This window comes from Morus notabilis, unplaced genomic scaffold, assembly GCF_000414095.1.
Source record: "Morus notabilis unplaced genomic scaffold, ASM41409v2 Scaffold43, whole genome shotgun sequence".
In the NCBI taxonomy this organism is placed as follows: domain Eukaryota; kingdom Viridiplantae; phylum Streptophyta; class Magnoliopsida; order Rosales; family Moraceae; genus Morus; species Morus notabilis.
In genome coordinates, this window is record NW_010360031.1 from 74,931 (window position 1) to 86,236 (window position 11,306).

The window sequence follows — 11,306 nt, forward strand, 5'->3', positions numbered from 1 at the left end:
GGAAAGAGTAGAAAATAGATTAATATGAAAAGTTTAAGAAAGTATATAGATTAATTTTTAGTTATAAAAATTAATAGGTCATAATTTGTCAAGTTATGATTTATAACCAGATAAATTATAGATAAATTTATCAAGTTATGGTTCATAACGAGATAAATTATAGACAATTATAAACAATAACTTATCAAGTTATAGTTCATAACTAAATAAATTATGAATAAAAACAATAATTTAACACATTTATTAACTTATATAAACTATTAACCTGTTAATTTTAATTCATCTCAAATTTTTCACCTATTTTTCTCTTTCTCTCTAATTTTATCACCAATAGGACCCACCTCAATACTCTTCAAATTTGCAAAACCCAAAGAGAGCCTCTGCAACTTCACGTAAAACTCTCACTCTCATTTTCCCTCTCTTCTCCAATGCCGCCTCTTCTTCTCCTTCTCCTACTCTTCCTCTTTCTCTCTCCTCCCTCCTCTCTCTCTCTAAACCAGGAGGGCCTCTACCTTCTCCGCGTCAAGCAAGGCCTCTCCGACCCCAACGAGTCCCTCTCCTCCTGGAACGACCGCGACGACTCCCCCTGCAACTGGTTCGGCATTTCCTGCGACCCCTCCACTCGCCGAGTCAACTCGGTCGACCTTCCGAGTTCGCAGCTCGCTGGCCCTTTCCCCTCCTTCCTCTGCCGCCTCCCTTCCGTCTCCCGCCTCTCCCTCTTCAACAACTCCATCAACACCTCCCTCAGCGCCGACATCTCTGCTTGTCGGAATCTCCAACACCTCAATCTCTCCCAAAACCTCCTCGTCGGTGCCTTACCGGATGGCCTCTCCCAAATCCCGACCCTCCGGAAGCTCGACCTCTCCGGGAACAACTTCTCCGGTGGCATTCCGGCGAGCTTCGGCGAGTTTCCGAGCCTTGAATCGCTTCTCCTCTACGACAACCTTTTGGACGGCGAAATCCCAAGCTTTCTCGGCAACGTCTCGACTCTCCGCGAACTCTTGCTCGCTTACAACCCGCTCTCACCGAGTCGGATTCCGAGCGAAATCGGTAACTTAACGAGCCTCGAGAACTTGTGGCTCGCCGGATGTAACCTCGTCGGCGAGATTCCGGCGAGTCTGAGCCGGCTTTCGCACCTCAAAAACCTCGACTTGTCGATGAACAGACTCAGCGGAGCGATTCCGAGTTCGATCACGGAGTTGACAAGCGTGGTCCAAGTCGAGCTCTACAACAACTCTCTCTCCGGCGAATTGCCTCGGGGAATGTCGAATTTGACAGCGCTCCGGCGATTCGACGCCTCGATGAATCAATTAACCGGGACAATCCCCGACGAGCTATGCGAACTGCCGCTCGAGTCGCTCAACCTGTTTGACAACCGGCTGGAAGGGACGTTGCCGGGGGGGATAGCTCGGTCGCCGAACTTGTACGAGCTCAAATTGTTCAACAACAAGCTCAGCGGCGAGTTGCCGAGTCGACTCGGCGAGAACTCGCCGCTGCAGAGGATCGACGTGTCTTACAACGTGTTCGGCGGTGAAATCCCCGGAAATTTGTGCAGGAAGGGCGTTTTGGAAGATCTAGTTATGATATATAATTCGTTTTCCGGGAAACTCCCGGAGAATCTCGGAAAATGCCGGAGCTTGAGCAGGGTTCGGCTCAAGCACAACAAGCTTTCAGGTACTGTTCCTGAGCAATTCTGGGGTTTGCCTCGTGTCTATTTACTTGACCTTGTTGATAACAATCTCTCTGGTCCGATCTCTAGCAAAGTTTCTGGTGCGTATAACATGTCTACATTGTTGATATCAAAAAATCGGTTTTCTGGGCTGATTCCTAACGAGTTGGGTTCTCTGGGCAATCTTGTTGAGATCTCCGCTAGCGATAATCAGCTGACGGGACAGATTCCGGAGAGTTTGGTTAAGTTGAGCCAGTTGGGAAGACTTGATCTTAGTCGAAATGAGATTTCCGGTGAGATTCCGGTGGGGATCAAAGCTTGGAAGAAGCTCAATGAGCTCAATTTGGCTAACAATAGGCTATCTGGTGAAATCCCAAGTGAAATTGGAAGCTTGTCAGGTCTAAATTATCTTGATCTTTCTGGGAATTCTCTTTCCGGGGAAATTCCCACCGAGTTGCAAAACTTGAAGCTTAACTCGCTAAACTTGTCGAATAATCGGCTTTCCGGTGATCTTCCTCCTCTTTATGCAAATGAAAATTATGAGAACAGTTTTGTGGGCAATCCAGGCCTGTGTGGTGACCTTCCTGATCTTTGTCCGAGAGTAGGAGGAAGTAAGGACCTGAAATACATTTGGATTCTCCGATCAATCTTCGTCCTTGCAGCCATTGTTTTTCTTGTGGGAATTGTTGGGTTCTATTTAAAGCACCAAACTTTCAAGAAAAACAAGAAAGGAATCGCAATCTCTAAGTGGAGATCCTTTCATAAACTTAGTTTCAGTGAGCTTGATATAGTCCAATGCCTTGACGAGGACAATGTGATCGGTAGCGGGGCTTCGGGGAAAGTCTACAAGGTGGTGCTCGGCAACGGTGAGGAAGTGGCGGTGAAGAAACTGTGGGGACGAGGAGCAAAGAAATACGAAGAAGGCAGTGTCGAACCAGAGAGAGGCGAATTCGAAGCTGAAGTCGAAACGCTAGGAAAGATAAGGCACAAAAATATTGTCCGGCTATGGTGTTGTTGCAACTCAGGAGATTGCGAACTTCTGGTCTACGAATACATGCCCAATGGGAGCTTGGGGGATTTGCTGCATAGCAGCAAGGGAGGCATGTTGGATTGGCCGACTAGGTATAAGATAGCGCTAGACGCAGCCGAAGGGCTCTCTTATTTGCACCACGATTGCGTGCCGCCAATTGTTCACCGGGATGTCAAATCCAACAACATTTTGTTGGATGGAGAATTTGGAGCTAAAGTTGCAGATTTTGGGGTTGCCAAAGTTGTATGTGGAGTCAACAAAGACGCAGAATCCATGTCTGTAATTGCTGGGTCTTGTGGTTACATAGCACCAGGTTTGTCCTCAATTACTTAAAATTAAGTTAATATCTCATTTCCTTCCAATTACCAACTTCCTTTTACTACAATATTAACTCAGTTTGTTGTGTTCCGTTTTTGCAAAAGCAGAATACGGCTACACTCTTCGAGTGAATGAAAAGAGTGACATCTACAGCTTTGGAGTGGTGATTCTAGAGCTGGTGACTGGTAGAATCCCGGTTGATCCGGAGTTTGGGGAGAAAGATTTAGTCAAGTGGATTTTCGCCACATTGGACCACAAAGGACTAGAACACGTAATCGACCCAAAACTTGATGTCGTTCACAAGGAAGAAATCGGCAGATTACTTAATATAGGCCTTTTGTGTACCAATTCTCTTCCCATTAACCGCCCTTCAATGAGAAAGGTCGTGAAGATGATACAAGAAGCAAGTTCGGATAACCAATCTAAGTCTGGTAGAAAGGATGGGAAACTCTCCCCATATTACTACTATGAAGATGCCTCTGATCAAGGAAGCACGGTTTGAACTTTGAAGAGAGAGAAAGAGAATATCCAGTTCAGAGAGAGAGATTCATATTAGGACACTTTTGAATACCGTATGCGATTGTAGCATTGTAGGCGATTATTTTGCTCGTTTTGTTACGTTAGAGAAATTGTAATATGCAAGTGTAAGAAGTGTCAAAAGGGTGGGTATTTCTGCACAAAAAACAGCTGTACTACACACAAAATAGTAGGTGAAACTTGTAATGATCCGTTAGGTGTGAATGTCTCTCATTGGTGAACTTACTTTCCATTTTTCTTCCTATATCTGCAACTATACAGTGGAGATCACTGCAGAGACGAGCTTCCAACTGGCAGGACAACTTTGATTTCATTTTCATATTTCATGAATTTCCATGTTTTTTTTTTTTCTTTCTTTTCCTTCTCTTGTATAAGGGAGGTAAGTGGGACTAGGAAAACGATAGAGTTGTTGCTAGTTTTTAATGAAGGTGGTCTTATTGGTTTCCACGCTATTGGGTTCAAACTAATAGAGGGGAAACGCCAATAATATGGCATGGCCATTTTTTTTTTAAATAAATTTAAAAGGTTTACTCTCAATGTTTGGATGTTTCTCTCTAGGAATATCCATGAAGTAAACCGTGAAATATTGGATTATATTGCAAATTACAATTGGTTAAATTTACACGATGATTTTCTCCATAGCATAAACACTTGATGAACTAACTAGTAGCTAGCAACTTCATTCCTTGCGTCTACAAAGAGAGTAGATTATTTGGAAATAAAGGAATTAAAGAACCACCGGGAAGTGGTGGTATAGTGGTCTCAAATCTAACCTAACCCGTTCAATTCGCTAATTCGAGTTAAAATGTGATGTTATGTGAAAATTTTTTACAGTAATAAAAAAATTAGATGTGACTATTTCTGAGAGTTTTTTACTGTAACAAAACTCGAATTTTAAACTTAAATCAACGAAAAAAATGAGTCATTATCTTTCACAGTCTAAGATTTGAACATTGATGGAATCGATTGATTCTTTCTATAAACGCTGGATGAGAGGGTGAGGACACTGAGAGTGAGGACACCAATAATGTCTCGCTAATAATTACTATAATTTTGGGTGGCCTTCATTTCAACTTTCTCCTTTTATTCGGAAATTGTTGACAAGTACAAGACTTCACAAAAATATCAGACCCAGTGGGTCACTAGTTTCTCTAGATGTTTTCATTTGTCACCATGAATTTAATTCGATCAATTAAATGAACGAAAAGGCCTCAAAACAATTCAACTTTTATGAGGGCTTTATACGCCACAGGCCATCATAACTCATAACTATCTTTCAACGCTTATCCGTTTACAAGGGGGAAAAAAAACCAAGAAAGAACACCATTTCCATTTAGTGCATGGAGGTGGCATAGAATGATCCAACTCAAACTTCTAAATCATGATCATCAATGATCGCACAATACGTGTAGATGACAATTTATTGGGCAGTAGAGGACTAAAGTATGCCCCCAATTATATAATATATAAATAAAAAACAAATTGTTATAAAAATAAAATATGTATTCTTCACGAGTAAGATGGCGTGTTATTTATAGAAGTAATAATGCTATTTAACACAAATAGTAGTAAACACATCTACTAATAGAGGGTACGTTCATAACACAAAATTTATATAACATTCTATTAATGATGGTGCTTAACACGCACTGATATTCTAAACATTTTTCTGATGAAAACTCTCTGCTCTCTCTCTCTCTATATATTTTCTTTCTTTCTATCCAGTCTCTAGACATGAATCCCACTTTAAAATGAGTTGGTATCCTAATATACTTCTTGTTAAGGATGATATCCTCATATACTACTTACGCGGAATCATTTAGGAAACGTGTAGTGCTTTTAGTAAATAATATGTTAACTACAATTATTAATAAATAGTGCTTTTAGTTTTAAAGAAGATTGTATGTAAAAAATTAGGTATATTGTAAGTAAAAAAAAAAAAAAAAAATAACCTAACCCGTTCAGTTCGTTAATTCGAGTTGAAATGTGATGTTATGTGAAAATTTTTTACAGTAATAAAAAAATTAGATGTGACTGTTTCTGAGAACTTTTTATTGTAATAAAATTTAAATTCTAAATTCGAATCAGCGAAAAAAACGGGTCATTATCTTTCACAGTCTAAGATTTGAACATTGATGGAATCGATTGATTCCTTCTATAAACGCTGGATGAGAGAGTGAGGACACCAATAATGTCTCGCTAATAATTACTATAATTTTGGGTGGCCTGCATTTCAACTTTCTCCTTTTATTCGGAAATTGTTGACAAGTACAAGACTTCACAAAAATATCAGACCCAGTGGGTCACTAGTTTCTCTAGATGTTTTCATTTGTCACCATGAATTTAATTCGATCAATTAAATGAACGAAAAGGCCTCAAAACAATTCAACTTTTATGAGGGCTTTATACGCCACAGGCCATCATAACTCATAACTATCTTTCAACGCTTATCCGTTTACAAGGGGGAAAAAAAACCAAGAAAGAACACCATTTCCATTTAGTGCATGGAGGTGGCATAGAATGATCCAACTCAAACTTCTAAATCATGATCATCAATGATCGCACAATACGTGTAGATGACAATTTATTGGGCAGTAGAGGACTAAAGTATGCCCCCAATTATATAATATATAAATAAAAAACAAATTGTTATAAAAATAAAATATGTATTCTTCACGAGTAAGATGGCGTGTTATTTATAGAAGTAATAATGCTATTTAACACAAATAGTAGTAAACACATCTACTAATAGAGGGTACGTTCATAACACAAAATTTATATAACATTCTATTAATGATGGTGCTTAACACGCACTGATATTCTAAACATTTTTCTGATGAAAACTCTCTGCTCTCTCTCTCTCTATATATTTTCTTTCTTTCTATCCAGTCTCTAGACATGAATCCCACTTTAAAATGAGTTGGTATCCTAATATACTTCTTGTTAAGGATGATATCCTCATATACTACTTACGCGGAATCATTTAGGAAACGTGTAGTGCTTTTAGTAAATAATATGTTAACTACAATTATTAATAAATAGTGCTTTTAGTTTTAAAGAAGATTGTATGTAAAAAATTAGGTATATTGTAAGTAAAAAAAAAAAAAAAAAGTAAGTATTGATAAAAAAAATGTATTTAAATTTTTTTTGGAAAGAAAAAATGTATATAATTTGAGGCTTTATGGAAGTAAATATGATAAATTCCAAATTTATCAAATTAATTTGCTTATGGGATAAATCCGGGTAAATAATAATTGAGCATATTAGGTATTGGATTTACCGAATTTATCAAATTTGGTCATGGGGTAATTCTCAGATTTACCATAATTATCAAATTTAATCATGTGGCAAATCTAGATTTACTTCTGTTCGCTAACTTATATGAATTTTTTGCGATTTATTTTTATTCCCAGCAAAAAAGGTTATTAACTACCTCCTCCTAAAGATTTTAGGGTAAATTTTACGCACGGATTAATAACTAGACTTCATAAGTGGTATTAGCCATAATTTAGAGAGTTGAAATACAAATATACCACACGTTTAAATTATAGTTATTCACCTGTGATATAATTTTTTTTAAATAGTATAAAGATTTTCAATCTCTAGAAGTGGTATCCCTCTATTTCACCCCAAATTTACACCACCAAAATAGTAGAAAATAGACTAATATGAAAAGCTTAAGGAAGTATATAGACAAACTTTTAGTTATAGAAATTAATAGGTCATAACTTGTCAAATTATGGTTCATAACCAGATAAGTTATGGACAAACTTTTCAAGTTATGGTTCATAGCCAGCCAAATTATGGACAAAAATTGTGATTTATGGATAATAACTTGTCAAGTTATGGTTCATAATCAGACAAGTTATGGACGAAAATAGTAATTTGGCCTATTTATTAACTTATGTAAACTATTGGCATATTAATTTTAATTCATCTCAAGTCTTGGCCTATTTCTCTGTTCTCCCCACAAAATACTGACACTTGTAGGCGTGTAGCCACGTAGATCTCTTTTATGGGCTTATATATTGGGCCTAGATATATATAGTACAGGAATGGTGTAACAAACGTCCACAACCAGCCATACTGTATGGATGAACAAGAATATTTTTGTTTCCGAACTTGGGCGGGGATTTCTGAACTTACACCTTATGATAGAATCAAATGTCCAATATCACTAGATTATATCCGTGATCACTGAACAAAAACCATTTTGGATACCTAATAGTTTGACTGTTTTGTTTATCATAATAAATCATTTGTTATATAATCTTAATATTTTATAATGAAATTTCTACACTAAGAGCTCTACAACCTTTTAATTTAGTCAAAATCAATTATGATATCAAATGGAAATAATCAATATTGAATTAAAACAGAACTGCAGATTTTCTTAATCAACTTGATCAGATCCTATAGAGAGGAAAAAGAAAAAAACACAAAAAATACTGTACAAATTAGGACAACTTTGATTCGGCATTGTGGCAAAAAGTATTGGAAAAATAGCTTCAATATTATAATGGCAGGAGTCGAAATTGTCTGTGAGGCGTTAAGCTCACTCATGTAGCAGCATATATATGAATTGGATAATTACCTATTAATTATTTTCCTCCGCTTTCCCTCCTTATATCTCAAAACTAATGTAATAATTAACTACATCAGGCCCATATTTTATTCTGAAATCCTTAAATATTAGCCACGCAGCAGCCGGCAATATTTCATGTTCTTCGTTTTGTGCTTATCAGTTTACCTTTGAAAATAAGATTATTATTAAAAACTTGAAGCAATACATCTTTTTAGAGCAGCTAGTTTCTTGAGAAATAAATTTTGATGTCAAGTAGTTAATCCATGCAATTAGGTGGCAATAGCAAGTAAGGGATCGGAGAGGATTGCCGGGGTGGGATAAACTATATTATATATATACATATATATATATATATATATCTGTGTGTGTGTGTGTGTTAACGTGATGATTATGGCCGGAGAAAAGGAACTAAAGTTTTATAGGATCCATGGATAATTGTGAATTATATTCTAATATTCAAAGATATCTTTCTCTGAAGTCATGAGCGTTTCCTTTCTTGTACACTGCAATTAGTAGGTGTACTCTTAATATTGTATTTTAGCTCTGGCATGTGACGACAAAACTTGAGCCAGATTAGTCTACAGCAGATTCAAAAAAGATTGGAAGTGGAAGTTGATGAAACTGCCATAGAGAGAGAGAGAGAGAGGTTTCTTGCGTTGTATGATAAGTCTACGTGAAGGAATAGAATAATGGTTGGCTATGAATTTTGGCTTCATCTACTTTTTAAACTGCCATATATATATTGTTGAAAAAACACATACGCCCACAAAAAGTAAGAAAAATTCACAAATAATTTTAAAATTACGCAATTAATAAACTTTTTTACTTTCTTTTTCTATCCGAAATTTCGTACACCATTTGTCTTTCTCTCTCTTTACTTTTCTTTCTCTCTCTCAAAAAGAGACACTCTTTTTTTACACTTTTCCCTTAACACACAAAGCTTTATACGAAGCATTTATTTATAGACACCTAATAACCTTTGTCCAAAGATAGAAAATAATAACTTACCAAAAAAAAAAAACACAAAAGTAGTTATTTTCTCAAAACTAATTTGAGACAATTACCTAACAATCTCCACCTTAACTTAAATTCTCTCAACTCACTCATTTGGCTATCTAATCTCGACACTCATTACGCTCCTCATTGATGGGATGCCGACGATGCTACTTCAACAAGAATAAACATGTGCAAAATTTAAACTCTCATCAAACTTGACACGATGAACTAACTTCTTCTTCAAAGTATCTTCACTGTTAATATGTTATAAGTCTTCACCATCTTGCCATTATTGCCTTCAGCTGTCATCAACATCTTGTCACATTCTTTTACTCCTGTAACTTTTTTCACAATAGAAGAAAACACTCAATAGCTTGGCTCACCTTAATAACTCTACCTACAACTGTCGTTCCAATAAGTTTGTATAAATTTTTCACTTTTTCATCATTCATGGCTACTAAATCACCTCTCTTAACCTGTATAAAACCATCCTTCACATAATACTCACAACCCAAATATGTCTAAAGCCCCCCCAAATAAGTTAAACATCTCCTTAGTTGAAGAACATGCCTAACATTTGTCAATGTCCTCACAACTTCATCAAACATCTTCACATTCACAGTACCTATTCCAACAGCTTTAGCACTAGAATCATTAGCCATCAATAGAGTACCAGCATCAAAGGGCTTATAAGAATTAAAGCACTCATTATATGGACATATATGAAACGAACATTCAGAATTTAAAATCCAAGAATCAAAAATATTTTCATCAACAATAACAAAATAAACATCATTTTCACTGTCATACTTGTCGCCAACAACATTTACAGAATCTGAAATCTCTTGGGGTTCTTGTTTTCTCTTTTCTTTAAGGTGCTTCGTTAGTTGTTCATAGTTTCTCCTAATATGCCCTTTCTTATGACAATAATAGCACTCAATATCCTTCCTTGGCTGAGATTGAGAATAAGCATCTCTCTTATCATAACATCTCCCTCGTGTCTTACTTCTACCTCTATTTGAATCTGACTTTGCCACTAAAACTTGTTCAGTATGAGACGTACTACATGGCTTCTTCATATTTACAATATTTAACAGAGCAGTCGTCACCTCATCTACAGTCAACGTCGTCTTTCTAACCAAAAATGGAGTCACCAAAGTCTCATATGATTTTGGTAGGGAGGCCAACAAAATTACCGCTTTATCTTCCTCATCAATTTTGACCTCTACACTTAACAATTGAGTTATGCACTTATTAAAATTATTTATATAATCCCTAACATCAGTTTCCTTATCCATCTTCAACTCATACAATTACTTCTTCAAATATAATCTATTTGTTAGGGATTTTGACCTATAAACTTTTTCTAATTTTTCCATAACTCAGAATGAGATGCCTCATTCATAATGTTATATTTTAATTTATGAGTCAAACTTAAACGAATAGTGCTTACTGCTCTCACTTCTAGTTCTTCTCAATCTTCATCTTTCATTCAGGCTTCTTTCCTTGTAGTACTGAATCAAAATATCCTTTATTGTACTCTGTCAGACGCTGAAATTACTTTTTTCATCAAACTGCTTAATCTGCTCAAATTTTATCCTAGAAATCATATTGACTTTTTTTTCGTTTTTTTTTTCTTTAAATCTTCACCTGACTCTGATACCAGTTGTTGAAAAAACACACCCATCCACAGGAAAAGGAGAAAAATTCACTAACAGTTTTAGAATTACACGCTGAACAAACTTTTTCATTATCTCTCTACCTAAAATCCCGTACACTATTTGTCTATCTCTCTCCTCACTTTTCTCTCAAAACTAATTTGAGGCAATTACTTAACAATATATATATATATATACCTCTTTCTATATGTCATACGTTAGGTTGCCTCATCTCCACTCAACCTGTTTATAAACTTATGTTGGTGTTGTTTTAACAAATCAAACTTTGCCTTTGGACAGCGTAAAAAGGAGGAACCAGAACTACTACATTTATCCTCCTACAAGTTTTCCCCTCTATTGTTGTACATTTTACAAAGAGCACAACCCAATTAACTTCAGATCCAAGCAAACCCTTTTGTTCTTTCTCTCTCTAATCACTCATAATCTCTCCTAAACAACCTCATGACTCTATTTCTTCAAGTTTCAGCTTCTTCATTTTGATTTTTTTAGCGC

General features: G+C 36.4%; 1 protein-coding gene across 1 annotated transcript; it reads left to right on the forward strand.

The window, feature by feature from the left end:
- Positions 1 to 388: 388 nt before the first annotated feature.
- On the forward strand, positions 389 to 4,171 carry LOC21393816 (receptor-like protein kinase HSL1). Its single transcript, XM_010095658.2, has 2 exons — positions 389 to 3,012; positions 3,125 to 4,171. Exons 1-2 carry the CDS (start codon positions 429 to 431, stop codon positions 3,517 to 3,519), a joined length of 2,979 nt encoding a protein of 992 aa, XP_010093960.1. The 5' UTR covers positions 389 to 428; the 3' UTR covers positions 3,520 to 4,171.
- Positions 4,172 to 11,306: the final 7,135 nt, after the last annotated feature.